The sequence below is a fragment of the Chrysochloris asiatica genome, unplaced genomic scaffold (assembly GCF_000296735.1).
Source record: "Chrysochloris asiatica unplaced genomic scaffold, ChrAsi1.0 scaffold00122, whole genome shotgun sequence".
Lineage (NCBI taxonomy): Eukaryota > Metazoa > Chordata > Mammalia > Afrosoricida > Chrysochloridae > Chrysochloris > Chrysochloris asiatica.
This window is the reverse complement of record NW_006408640.1, coordinates 1,456,094-1,470,910: the sequence shown is the minus strand read 5'-3', so window position 1 is coordinate 1,470,910 and position 14,817 is coordinate 1,456,094. Positions and strand designations below refer to the sequence as shown.

The window sequence follows — 14,817 nt, the reverse complement described above, 5'->3', positions numbered from 1 at the left end:
TGATTGGAATACCTAAAAGGGGTTCTACAACTTGCCCAGTGAAATAGGCCTCATACAAAGCCTTTACAGAGTATAGGACCTTAGGTGGAATCCTGAGTCCTATCCACAACCTTGTGAGGTGAGACATTCCCACTAGAAAGGACAAGCAGACTGGAACAGCTACAGTGACAGAAGATACAAATCTTCATAATGAACCTGACCTATACTCAGAGCGGTAGTTACTCTAAATATCAACAGAGAGGGAAAGAGTCTTCAAATCAAGTATCAATGCTATCCACTCCATACACAGGGTAGATAGGGATGGGCAACTTAAACATTGGCTACCTAAAATGAGGGGGCAATAAAGGCATGAAGTGACTGGATTACAAGGTATCAAGAGGGAGTTTAGTTTAAGAGTATGGGGGAAAGAAAGAGTCCCCACTGAATAGCTGTCATCTTGTGTAGATGGGTCTAGTGAAAAGAGATGGGGATAAGATTCGTAAGATTCAATAGTGAATAACTGTTATCATGACTAATTGCGACTGTCACAATTGTAAAGGTAGAGTTTTGTAACAAAAAAAGGGGAGTGGTTATTCTTACAGTCCAGAAACAGAGGACCCTAGGACCATCAAGAGAGGAATGCACAAGCAGAATGCGGGACTTTATCCAGAGAAGTAGCAGTGTCAGGGAAGGAGGCAGAGATGGGGGCATGGAGAAGGGGAGTGGCTGAGGAGTCTAGATTCATGGACTTAGAAGAGAGGGACTAAGAGGTGGTGGCCAGGAGCAGACTTGCAGAATGTGCCCTTTGGAGATGTAAATTATTATATATGCCTGAGTGGTTTTTTTGTTTGTGTGTTTTTTAAAAAGCTAAAGTGGATAGAGAGAAATACTGTTAACTGATGGTACATGGAGGAGATTATAATTAATGTAATGAAACAAGGTATATGATTTGTTAAATGTAAAAGTGATGATTTACCCTGTAAACTTTCATTCAATCCACAATAAAAACCTTAAAATAACATTAAATTTCACAAAATTTTGTTTTGCACAGAATATTACTGTTACTTAGATTTTTTTCAATATTTATAAATATAAAAACCATCTAAAAACAGGCAGTAGGCCCCAGAGCTATAGTTTACTGACCCCTAATACTTTGTTGTTAAGTGTCCTTGAGTCAGTTCCTACTTATAGCAACCCTGTATAGGGTTTCTGAGGAGCAGCTGGTTGGTTTGAACCACTGACCTTTTGGTTTTAGCAATCTAGTGCTGATCCTATAGCCCCACACCAAGACTCTCACCTTGATATATATGATTCTTATTCTGGATTAGAGTAAAGGAGGATCTGAAAGGTGTAAATTCTTCAAGCTTTACCCAATGAACTCTGAAAGTAGGAAGAATGCCTTGCATGTGATGATAAAATTCCTTTTAACCTGAAAGACATTGGTATTCATTTTAACCTAAAAGAAATTTAACTTCTTTATTGGTAGGTTCTGTGGAATGGGAAGACCGAGAAGATGAACCAATCAAAAAGAAATCTGATGGTCCAGGTAAACAAATTAAAGAGGAAATATAAGCTGTTGGAAATTTAAGATGGCACTTACCCAGGACGTATGTATGTAAAGCTGGCCAAAATAGAATTTATCAAGTCCTATTTCTAAAATAGGTAGTGCAGTGGCTCTGTATGATGAGCAATGGACTGCAAACAACAAGGTTGGTGGTTCGAGTCCACCACCTGCTCCATGAGAGAATGATGAGGCTTTTGCTCCCACAAAGACTGATAGACTTGGAAATCCTATACAGGGTCACTATGAGTCAGAATTGACTCAATGGCTCTTAGGAACAGCATTTCTAAAACAGGATTAAATCATGGGTTTCCCTTGAAATCTCCTTTCTGCTAAAATTGCAGAATGACTGCTAAAATAAATCTGGTCATTACGTTGTTGGATTAAATGTTGGGTTAGCATCTGTTTGTCAACTACTCTATCCAAATGCCTTAAAAAGGGATTGTGGGAACAAATTCTAAATGTCCCACGGAAGCTATCAGAATAGAGGCACAATTGATTTTAAGAAGGTAAGTAGAACTGCCGAAAGAAGATACTACACAGGCTTGGGCAAGCCTCCTCATTTTGGCAGGGGAAACCAATCCTCATCAGGTTTGTTGTTTTCTCATCATTTTGCAGTTACTAGTGACTGTGTCCATGGAAGAACCCATGTGTTTTCACTCCCAGCCTGGTGCCCAGTGTCATTTGGGTTCCCCATAGGCATATTATGTGATGGATCAGGATTTCTCCAGGCAAAAATAACAAAAAATATTTTAAGACAAAAATGAAAGCCTCCAAATCAAATTAAATTAAACGTCTCTCTAGTCCCATACCTACCATTGCCTCTCTTTCATATCCCAAGAACTCTTTTCACCTTATTTATCAGTGGAAAAGAGATTCAGACTAATTTTCATTGAACACACACTTCCAAGAATATTATCTGCTATCACAAAATGAGACTCACAGGCCCTGTCTGACCTCCTTTGTGAAACCATATTATAAACCTGGCTCACACATACATGGGACTGGTTATTCTAATGATGCTACAAAATTTTATACAGTGATAGCAGCTAAATTTTTGGATTATACATGTTGGTTGCCCGGCACTGTACCAAGTGTTTTAGTCACCTTAATTTGTTTAACCATTCCACCCCCTCAAAATAATTAAATAAACTTTCCCCCATTTAGTAAATAAGGAAACCAAGTGAGTAACTGAATCACTTAAGTTTTTATCAACATTTGAGCCTAGTGTTCTTTTTCTTTTTAGTGGGGCTGGTGGTGGTGGGGTGGGGACATTAGGATACTTCAAGGAGATTTATTTTTCTTCTTGTTGGCAATGGGGGTGGTAGTTTTAACATAAACACCAATTTTGTTGCTACAGAACCATTTTTATTTCATTGCCATGTTCACTAAGTATTTCCTTTTGAGAAGTCAATGATTGAAATAGTTAATAATTCTAAATTTTATGATGTTAGATCAATCACTAAGTGATCAAGATTCCACAGTATGCCTTTTAGGGTTCATTGCATTCCAGCTGAGAAACCATCAACTTACACCAATGATGAGGACAGACTGTTAATATGGTATCTTCCTTCTCTTGATTTGGTTTTGACTCAGAGCAGTAGGTCAGTTATGAAACCTATTCAGACCTCATCAGAAATCTGGATGCTCATGTCTAATTCCTTGAGGGTACTGGGAACATCACTTCATAACACAGTTGGCCTCTGAGCAGAATTTAGCTCTTGGCAGGCCCTTGAGTCACATCCACAGCTACAGAAGAGAGCCCAAATGAGATCCTCCCAACTACATCAGGCATCTCATTTGGAGCAGATTATTCCCATGCTAAAAACTTTGATGCTAGCATAGCTCAGTCTAACTAAACAATATGATGGAGATAATTCAGTGGTACATATAGTTGTTGTTATAGGTGTCATCTAGTCAGTTGTGACTCATAGCAACCCTGTGTACAGCAGAACGAAACACTTCCTCATCCTGGGCCATACTCACAATCATTGCTGTGTTGCATTCACTGCATCAATCCCTTTTTTTAGTTGACCCTCTACTTTACTAAGCATAATGTCATTCTCTAGCACCATCCTTGCTTCTAAGGAACCATCATTGCTGTGTTGCATTCACTGCATCAATCCCTTTTTTTAGTTGACCCTCTACTTTACTAAGCATAATGTCATTCTCTAGCACCATCCTTGCTTCTAAGGAACATTCTGGCTGCATACTCTTCCAAAACAAATTTGCTTATGATCTGGAAGTCTGTGGTATATTCAGTATTATTCACCACCACAATAATTCAAAGACATCATTTCTCTGGTCTTTCTTATTGATTATCCATTTTCACATGCCTATGAGGTCACTGCAAATACCATGACTGGGGTCCTCAAAGTGATGTTATGGCTGTTTTGTGTGTTTGTTTTTAATTGTGGTTTGGGTAAAAGTTTACAGAGAAAATTAGTTTTTTGTTCAACGATTTTCAAGTTTTTTTGTTTAATGATATTAGTTGCAATCCCTTCAATGTAGCAGCAGTCTTCCCACTTCCTCCCTAAGATCCCTATTTCCATCTTCATTTTTAACACTATAAAGAGGTCTTTTGCAGCAGATTTACCCAGTGCAATACATTGCTTGGTTTATTGACTGACTGCTGCTTCCATGGGCTTTGATTGTGGGCCAAAGTAAAGTTAAATCCTTGAAAGTGTCAATATTTTCTCTTTTGTCGTACTATGGTGGCTGTGTGTTAGTGAGCTGCTGAAAGCAATGGTACTAGTATTTCAAATACCAGCAGGTTCACCATAGTGGCCAGGGTTCAGCAGAGCTTCCAGACTAGGACAGACTAGGAAGAGGACTTGGTGTTCTACTTCTAAAATACACTGGCCAGTTAAAATCTTGTGAATAATAGCAGTACATATAGACATACTCTAAAATAGAATGAGTATTTTATTGAATTCTTTACAAAATAGCTTTTAAGGTCCTTTGACTAGAATGTAAATACAGTGGGAAGCATCACTGCTACTGCATAAATAGAATTCTTCCCAATTACAATTATTATTTAAGAAAAAAGAAGCAAAAAGCATTAAAGGACCCAGTTGTTGTTATGTGTCGTGGAGTTGGTTCTGACTCATATCGACCCTGTACAGGGTTTCCGAGGCTATAAGTCTTTATGGAAGCAGAAAGCCTCATCTTTCTCCTGTGGAACAGCTGGTAGTTAGCAGCCTGATTTGTAACCACTACACTACCAGAGCTCCTTTTACCTGGGTAGATATAGCTGTTTCTGTCCCTGTGTTCATGAGAAATATTTTTTAAATGTAATGTCTACTTTTAGTCAAGCCTGTTATCTGTATATGGACCAACTTTGTCTGATATTAAAATCAAAGTTTAAAATCACACCCTAGTTTGCTTTAATCCTGTTATTTGTTGCCTATGTGGAAAGATTCACAGGTAAGCTCCCTATGTGCCAGTATTCCCCCACCCCAACAGGTGCCCCCAGTGAGTAGGCAGGCAGTATAAGACCCTGAGCCCAAGTGTTGATGATATCCCACCCTTTTGAAATGTTGTTGCTTCTTTCCTCCCAGATAATATCATCAAGAGGATATTTAATATTTTGAAATTTACCTGGGTCCTGTTTCTGGCAACAGTGGACAGTTTCACAACTTGGCTAAACTCCATTTCAAGGGAGCATATTGATATATCCACAGTTCTGAGAATTGAACGGTGCATGCTGACCAGAGAAATTAAAAAGGTAACACTGTATAACGCTTTTTCCTTCTTTCCAACATTATAAAGACTTTAAAAGTCAATCTCCAGAACTCCAAGTAAGATAAGATAAAATATTTTCTTTCCAGTCTATCTGTATAACCCTTTTATTCTTCAGAACATTAAAATGTATTCCAAGTTAAGGATTTAAATAGTCAAAACACCTCCACCACTCTTTTTTCCAACTCCCATCAGAGTTTGCTGGTCTACAGGCTCCTCATAGGGAAAATTATTATATATGCACAGTGAAAAAATATAGTCCTATATGTTTTAAGGTTCTAGTTTTAAATAATGGACCTACTACTACTATGCTTTAGCAAAAATATGTACATATGAGAAGAGATTTCTTATTTAGAACTACTTAGGTTCTAATGTGCCAGACTGCAAAGCCATTTGAACTGCAAGGTCGGCGGTTCAAGCTCACCAGCTGCTCCTCGAAAACCCTATGCAGAGTCACTATGGGTGGGAACTGACTCGACAGCACTTAACAACAACAACAGTACTTACTATTGGAGGGAGCCCTGGTGGGATAACTAGGTTGGTAACCCAAAGACTGGTAGTTTAAACTCACCAACCATCCCATGGGAAGAAGCTATGGTAGTGTACTTCCATAAAGACTTACAACCTATGGGACAGTTTTACTCTGTCTCATAGGGTTACTATGAGCGTGAAAGAACTCAATAGCAACAGGTTAGCTTTGTTTTGTTATTCATTTAGCATGACAGGCACAATAACAGCAGTTATTGGTGGTGCAATGATTAAATGTAATCCAGACCCTACCAATAGCTCCATGGGAGAAAGATGTGGCAATCTACTTCCATAAAGATTTCAACCTAGGAAACCCTATGGGGAAGGTATACGCTGTCCCTAACGTTCACTATGAGTTGGAATCAACTTGACGGCAGTGGGGTTGGCTGTTCATCTATTAAATTAATTGACATCAGCCCCCAATATAACTAACTTTGTTTGCCCCTTATTCAAGGTGTATATGGCCACTGAACGCACGCTGTCTGCAATGAGAAAGGAGATCTGGGGAGTGCCCTGTAGTTGTATGTGCTGGTGCTTGCCAAATAATTGTTTTTCCTTCTCCCCAGGGCAATGTTCCAACTCGGGAGAGCATTCACATGTACTACCAGAACCACATCATGAATCTTTCCCGGGAGTCAGGCCTGGATACCATAGATGAGACCCCTGGTGCTGATGCAGCATTACAGGCAGCTCAAAGGATGGACAGTCTAGATTCTCACGACAGTATTTCCAGGTACATCATTTCTAAATATGGATTTGCTTTCAGGAGAAGTGAATGTATGAAGTAAACATTAATTGAAAATTCACTTGGATTTCTCCCACTTCAGGCTGTTCTTGCATGTACAAGGTAAAAGAAATATTTTCCTCCTATATGTTGGTGCTCTGGTTAGACTTTGTAGGGTAAGCACTAGACTGCTAATCTCAAGGTTAGTAGTTCAAGTCCAAGAGCCACTCTCGGAAACTCTCTACAGGGTCACTATGAGTCAGAACCTACTCAACAGCACTTAACAACAACGAACAAGATAGGCTGGACCAAAAGCAGTTACCAATAACAAGCTGTTAGAAATCCCTGGGTGAGTCCCAGGCACAGTGTAGAGATTAGAGAATGATCCTTCCTCACCACAGAATTGCTGTTTGTGCCAAGGGTTGCAGCTTTAGTGCTTTTAAAAGCAGCTGTTCCACAAAGTATCTTCTACATTAGAATCTTCCACCACTGATTGCTGTTGTGTTCTTTTCCTGTCAAACTTACTGCAGTGGTTCTACTAGCTCTCATCTTCTCTGCAGGTTATGGTCCCTGCATTGTGAAAAGCAGGATTGATATGTGACCCACAAACTGGGCATCAGCCATATACTAGCAGTGAGGACTCTACCTGTGTAACCTCATTATATCCTTACAATACTATGTGCATATCCTGCTATTGTCTCTGTTTTACAGAAGATGTAGTCCAGCTACAGGGAGCTGGCATAGCTTAACAAATATCCCATGGCTAGAAAGTCCAGTAAAGCAGACCCAGGGTACAAACTCGGCATAAATGGCTTGGAGCAATGCTTGCTCTTCACAAATACTGAAAATGTTGTAAGATGAGATAAGGGTGGGAAAAGGGCTCACCTAATTGATATCAGAGCTATGATGCTGATCCATATGTATTGTTGTACCCTCCTCTACCACCATGTCAATTCTGACAGTAGCAACCCTATAGAGAGTTTTGGAGATTGTGTATCTTTCCAGGAGTAGATACCTTTATCTTTCTGGTGGGTTTCAACTACTGACCTTGTGGTTAGCAGCCCAATGCCTATCCCACAGCACCGTATGGAAGATTACAAATACACACATACGTAAAAACTCAAATTCTAAAACAATATGATTGTTAAGACCTCATTTTAATTTATGCATTGATTCTTTCGAAGTCCTTTGATGGATAATAAAAGACATTGTATTTTCCCTTTAATTTGGGAATAATCTGTGTTTAATCTGCACAGCAAAGAAGTAAATGAATTTCAGCTAATAAAGATTTTTGTGAGCAGAAGAAACACTTAGGACAGATACCTCTTAAGATTTCAGGTCAAAGCATCTATTTCCTAATTGAGCTTCTGTTCAAGACAGAATAATTCCTAGAATAAAGTAACTGATGATTAGAAAAATATGTCTTAGTTATAGGGGTAACAACATTAGTAAGATGTGCCAGTGATGGAATGGTCAACCATTCAAGATCAAAAGAGCAACATTTATCTAAGGACAAAGTACAGAAGGATTGGGAAGGACTATGGACTGGAAGTGGGATAATTGTTGTACATGGAGGGATTGGAATCACTGAGATGAAACAAGGTGTGTGGTTTGATAAGTGTGGATAGATGGTCTGCTCTGTGGACCTTCACTCAAAAAGGAAGGGGAAAAAAAATTCTTTTTCATTCTGCTTCACACTTAGCTTACACAAAGTTTTCATTCATTTCCCAAAGATACAAAGTGTTGTATCATTAAATTTGCAATGGTTTTCCATAAAATTTCAAGGTTTTCATTGGTATCATGAATCATTCATTAGTTGGACATGAAACTGTCTACTCTTGAACCAAATTCCAACTTAAGAGACTCAAAGTCATATAGAAAGTGAATAGAAAATAAATTTTTCATAAAATAAGCTTATAATCCCTATGTTAAGGACTTCACTACATGACAAATGATAATAAATCTGATTAAAAAATAAATATGACAAATAACTTGGGGGGGAACAGAAGAAAATAGGTTAAAAAAAATCGAGTAACTGCCTTTAAATCTAACGTAAGATTTACCATTATAAAACTATACCTATGGTAAAATGGAATGTGGAAATTATCGGACAATATCTTTGATATCCCATGTGAGTAAAGTTTTAATAAAGATAATACAGAAACAGCTGCAAGCATACATTGACAGAGAACTTCTAGAGGTTCAAGCTGCATTCAGAAGATGATGTGAAACAAGGGATATTATTGCTGATATCCGATGGATTTTGGCTGAAAGCAGAGAATACCTGAAAGACATTTACCTGTGCTTTATTGACAATGCAAAGGCTTTCAGTTGTGTGGATCATGACAAGCTATGGACAACATTGCAAAGTATGAGTGTTCTGGAACACTTAATTGTGCTCACGAAGAATCTGTACATGGACCAAGAGGCAGTTGTTCGAACAGAACTTGGCAACACTGAATGGTTTAAAATTAAGAAAGGTGTGCGACAGGGTTGTATTCTTTCACCATACTTATTCAACCTTTATGCTGAGCAAATAATCTGAGAAGATGGGTTCTATGAAGAAAACGTGGCATCAGGATTGGAGGAAGACTCATTAACAACCTGTGATATGCAGATGATGCAACCTTGTTTGCTCTAAGTGAAGAGGACTTAAAATACTTACTGATGAAGATCAAAGACCAAAGCCTTTGATATAGATTGCATCTCAATGAAAAAATAAAAAATCACCACTGGACCAATAAACAACATTCTTATCAGCAGAGAAAAGATTGAAGTTGTCAAGGACTTCATTCTTCTTGGATCAACCATCAATACTCATGGAAGCAGCAGTCAAGAAATCAAATGATGTATTGCATTAGGTGCATTAGGCAAATCTGCTGCACAAGACCTTTTTAAAGTGTTGAAGAGCAAAGATGTCAGCTTGAGGACTAAGGTATACCTGAACCAAGCCATGGTATTTTCAATAACCTCATATGCATGTGAAAGCTAGACAGTGAATAAGGAAGACCATAGAATTGATGCATTTGAATTATGGTGTTGGAGGAGAATGTTGAAGTGCCATGGACTGCCAAAAGAACCAACAGATCTGTGTTGGAAGAAGTGCAGACAGAGTGCTCCTTGGAGACCAGAATGGCCAAACTTCGTCTCTCATGCTTCGGTCATATTTTCAGGAGGGACCAGTCTCTGGAGAAGGATATCATGTTTGGTAAGGTGGAGGGTCAGAGAAAAAGAAGGCGACCCCCAGCAAGGTGGATTGGCAAAGTGGCAGCATCAATGGGCTCAAACATGGCAAAAATTGTGAAGTTGTCCCAGGACCTGGCAGTGTTTTGTCCTGTTGTGCAGAGAGTTGCTATGAGTCTGTACTAACTCTATGGCACCTAACAATGAAAGCAGCATGGTTAAAAAAATTTGTGAGGTTGGAGATATTTAAATTCATTGATTGCTTTTTTAACCAAAAATATACCTCAAATTATAAAATGGTCAATTAATAAATGAATTTACAAGTAGGAAGCCAGTACTTTTCAAATCAATGTTTAATCTATTTATCATTTTCTTCAACCTAAATGAAAGGGAGACAGAGGAGAATTAGTTATGTTTTTAGGAAATGAGGTACCACATATGCCCTGCTCATAATGGGAAAGTTACATTTCTAGTTTCTATGCTTCCAGGAACTTTCAAATCTCCAAACTATCATTTGCGTAAACTAAGGTCTACAGAAAACCATGCTGAATTCTGAAAAAACAATACTCCTCCATAGAGGAGACTGAGTGCAGGTGTTTCTCTCGGACACTATTTTCTTCAAATCCAGACCTTAAATGCCACACTTTTTTTTTTCAGTATTTTATTGTGAATTATGTGATAGTTTACATGGGAGAACATTAGTTTTACATTCATCCTATCGTATATTGTCTCATTGCCATAGATACAGTCCCCTCCATGCATCATCAACCAACCAAAGGGTATATCCTTCAAGCCTGCCCCTCTGGTCCTCAGCACACAGCCTCTCTCCCTCTCTGGGTCTAAAGTCCCCAGCCGCTCCATGTCTCCACGTCATTGTCTCTGCCTCCATCTCTGAATGCCACACTTAAAAAAATTTTTTTTAATGAACTTGATATTAGTTACCTTTTCAGAAAATAAATGAACTTCAATTGGTGTAAGAAACATTTCAGTTACATTTTAAAGAGAATTTCCAGATAAGAAAGAGTGATTGTTCCTTGAAATGTGTCACCTACAAGACTGCTCAGTGCCTTAGAGAACTGTATGCTGCATAGCTCTAGGTAATGCACCTGGCCACCTGGACCTGCTATCTGGGCCTTATTGAAAATCTTCTCCCCTTCCCTTCAAGTTTAAAACTGTGTTGATGATAAATTGGTCACCCTATAAATTGTGGTTCTGTAGGTTAATACACGTGACCAAAAGGTCAGTTTGAATCACAAGATTGGCAGTTCAAGCCCCTTGGAAAATCTATACAAGGTTGGAACTTAACAACAACAACAACAAATAGCCCCACATATTTGAGATAGTGTGGGTTTTTAAGGTGGGATGATGTGACTGTAGAATTAAGAGAAACATCCCTTTGGGATTAAGACAGTCAGTGCTCAGAACAAACAAACAGAAAGTTTGTTTTCAGCATTCAGTTTCCTAAAAATGCAATGGCCTGCCCCTTTAAAAAAATGAGGATCCGGTTTCCTCATTTCATGAATAGTGAAATTGGAGTCCAGGGAGGGAAATTGATTTCTTTAAAATCCAACAGCCAGCTAATGGAAGAGTTGGAACTGAAGTCCAGTTCTTTCTCTGCCAAGTCAGTGCTTAATCCTGTTGTCTTCTACTCATTTAGTCCCATCCATATAGTGACATCTGAAGGGGTGAGGTCCTCATTTTTCCATCCATCTCCATTTTTTTTTTAAAGAACAAGTGAAGACACTCCCCTTCACTTCTTTACCACATTATCCTCATCTCAGCCACATAATTGTGCACAGAAGAATGGTTATACCATTGCCCTTTGGCTGAAAATCCCACTTAACAACAATGAGTGAATGACTCAGAATCCCTCTTCTCCAACTCCCAAAGACTGGATGGCTTTCTGTCCTCAGTGTCTGTGACTGATACTGGCACAGGTTGGCATGTAGTGAACATCCAGCTCAGCCTTCCCTGAACCTACAGGGCCTGCACACCTGTTGCAGCAGGCTGCCAGTACTCAGTTTAGAAGATAAGTATTTCAGTAGCCTCCTGCACAGGTTCTTTGGAGCTGTTTGCCTCTCCTTCTAGTGGAACTCCATGTCTGAACTGAAGTCATGCTTGTGTCATAACTCTTAATTTTCTTTTCTCAGTTAGTAGCCTCAACTAGTAGCCTCTCCTTCCTGAGCCAGTCAGCATTTCCTCCCTAGTTGTTGCCTAATTGGTCACAGTCAACAGGTCTTCTCCCTGGTGTTATCTTCTCAAGACCTAAGATATGCTCCATAAGAAATGTGAGGCAAAATGAAAAGTTAACAGACAAAATGAAAATGAGCCCTGCCATGGCTGGAAGTTTTTTTGTTATTTTCTTTGTAGCACTTTGTTTTACTTTTATTTTGATGTTGGTTTATATCCTGTTGCATATCAAACCAGCATCTCTTTTTACACGCAAGGCATCTAGTTTGGCGTCACTGAGCATCACTCAGAAAATGGGGTGGAAACTTCATTTTGTTGTGGTCATTCCTGAGCTTTCCTCCCTCATTTTTAAGACTGTTTAATAATAATAATAATAAGAAGATTGAAATCTTACATTCGTATCTTCATGTAAGCAGATATTTCTGCTTAAATAATTCGGTTATAAAAAAAAAAAAAAAAAACAACTCTTAATGAACTCAGGATTGAGAGCTCCAAGTAAAGCATATTTTCTTTAAAAAAATAAAATAAAACAAACACCTCTAATCTGTAAGAGAAAATTTGGGACTTGTAGCTATTTTCCTTCCTTGTCCCAACCAGAGTAGCATTTTATAATTTATCATGATCCAATATATATTTTATAATTGGATAATCTTATTTTATGATCTTGCCAAACAGGTCCTTTCCTTTGTTGTGATGGTCATTATAATTGGTGTTTGTGTTGTGTGTGATTTGCTGCATGGCCGTATGTTAGTCAACTGATCCATGTGTGAATTGCTCTACCACTGGTGTTTTAACACTGTGTCTCTGTAACTGTTTGCGCTGCTAGCTGCTACACTGAAGCAACCATGCTGTTCTCCAGGCAGTCTACCCTTGATGATTTAGATGGACCAGAAACTGTTCCTAAAACCAGTGAGCGGGCTCGACCTAGGCTCCGTAAAATGTTCAGCTTGGATGTATCCTCCTCATCAGCTGACAGTGGCAGTTTAGCATCAAGGTGCTTAACTTGTGCATGCTTTGTTCTGTAATATTATCAACTTTCCCCTTTATGTCGTTGCAAACATGTGTTCTTGTGATGTCAGTTTTGTTTTGTTTTTATATTATTATTTTAAGAATTTGCATGTCTAACAAAAGCATAACCACCACCCCTTCTGAGATTTAAAGTAGCTCTCAGCAAAGTATTTTGTTAAAGTAACTGCTTCTTAGTTTTTGTCTGTTAGGGATTTCTTGAAATCTTTATTACTAATAGTGTCCTCTGTTTTTAAAGTGGTTCTCACTTTCCATTGTAAAAAAAATAATTATATTCTCTCCTTAATTTAGAGCTTACATAGGCAGTCCTTAAAAGGGGAAATCTGTCATCTGTATATCTATACATGTATCATTTGATAAAAATCACGAGATTTTATCTCAATGTATAAAAATCTTTGATATGCAGTCAGCTTTGGTTGTTATGGAAAAACCTGTTCTTTTGGAGAAAAAAAAATTCTAAACAGTAAGAATTATTGTTCATTTTTAAATAATAGTTAGAAATAAAGTTGTTAACATACAACCCAAAACCTCAATTTTGAGTTGCTTTAGAGTGATTTGCAAAGGTATGGAAGCACCAGCACCATTCTGCTTTTCCTGACACCAAAACAGCCCTCTCCCAAACCACCTCCAGTCTAAATGTGGCAGATCAGATGGTACCACCTCCCTATGCTGGGAGCTGCCTATCTTAATCCAGTGCTGCAGTGCATGGGTGCCTGGCACTAGTGGAGTTGCCTTGTTCTTTGAGATATCCTTGGCAGACACATGCTCTGGTGTATACCTGTTGACCCCTGAAGACACCCTCAACTTCTGAATGCTAGATAACTCACACTTGGTTACAGTAGCGCTGGAAGTGAGATGTGGTGTGGGGTTGGCTCCAGACATCTGAAAGTTCCTGGGTTGATGGGTCCATTTCACAGTCATCCTAGGAGGCTGTGTCTAATTGAGGTAAGTCTCAGAAAAACTCTAAATTGCTCTAGCATTGTCAGAGTATTCATGTGATGTGCACGGTCAGGGATATTAAACACCTGAATAAATTGGTTCTTCAGTAACAACATGCTGTGACGGGCTTTGCCACAGGCTCATTCACTGATATGTTACACCAGTATCTGTGACAAGAAAAATGGGTACAGCTGTATACTTGAGAACCTCAAAATTTATGTACCCTGGTTGATACTATATGGCATGCAATTAACATCTTTATAAGTCTAATATGTTACAATCCTACATTCATCACATTCTAAGTCTCCAGGTCATTTTTATTTTCTTTCCTTTTGAGACTGCTCTAGCTTCATTTCTAATCTTTGATGAAGGAACTGACAAACAAAGGTAGGAAACATAGAGAAAAAAGAATGAGAAGAAGGATATAAGAGAAAAGAGCAGGACAAGATAAGAGCTGAGAAGTTTATGGAAATTTGCCATAGAAGGAATTTTGAAGTAGTTGGGAAAAGGGGGCACAGATGTACACTTTATGGGTGAGAGGGAGGGGTAAGGAAGGGACAAGCAGTTAAAAAGGGAGAAGAGCCTAGGAGAGAATTACAGGGCTTTTCCATATATAAGGCAAGGGAATTCAGTGGGGAATGGTTGGAGAAATAGTGAAAACTCAATTAAATGTAGTAATTACCAATAAGCAAAAGTAAAAGGATGGAAAAACAAGGAGGAGATATAAATTCTAAAGGAGTAAGATATTTTAAATAAAACATACAGTGATTTAATTTCACCAAACCACAGTTTTGTGCCAATCATTCCCTATGGATCTGGTTACATCCATTTTGTAGGACTAAGAGTAGAATATGTCTTGGTCAAAGCTGATAACACAAAACTGGCAAGGATCCTCATGTACATCTGAGCTTTTAAAAATAAGTATTGAAATATATATGCATTTTAT

At 38.5% G+C, this 14,817-nt stretch overlaps 1 protein-coding gene across 1 annotated transcript in view; it reads left to right on the top strand.

Moving 5' to 3' along the window:
* The window catches only part of PIEZO2 (piezo-type mechanosensitive ion channel component 2), an 861,527-nt gene that overhangs the window by 755,649 nt on the left and 91,061 nt on the right, over window positions 1–14,817 (top strand). Inside the window, exons 34-36 of the mRNA XM_006868690.1 lie at window positions 1,466–1,525; window positions 5,101–5,267; window positions 6,376–6,542. Of these exons, the coding sequence (XP_006868752.1) occupies window positions 1,466–1,525; window positions 5,101–5,267; window positions 6,376–6,542 (394 nt within the window). The remainder of the gene's footprint in view (window positions 1–1,465; window positions 1,526–5,100; window positions 5,268–6,375; window positions 6,543–14,817) is intronic.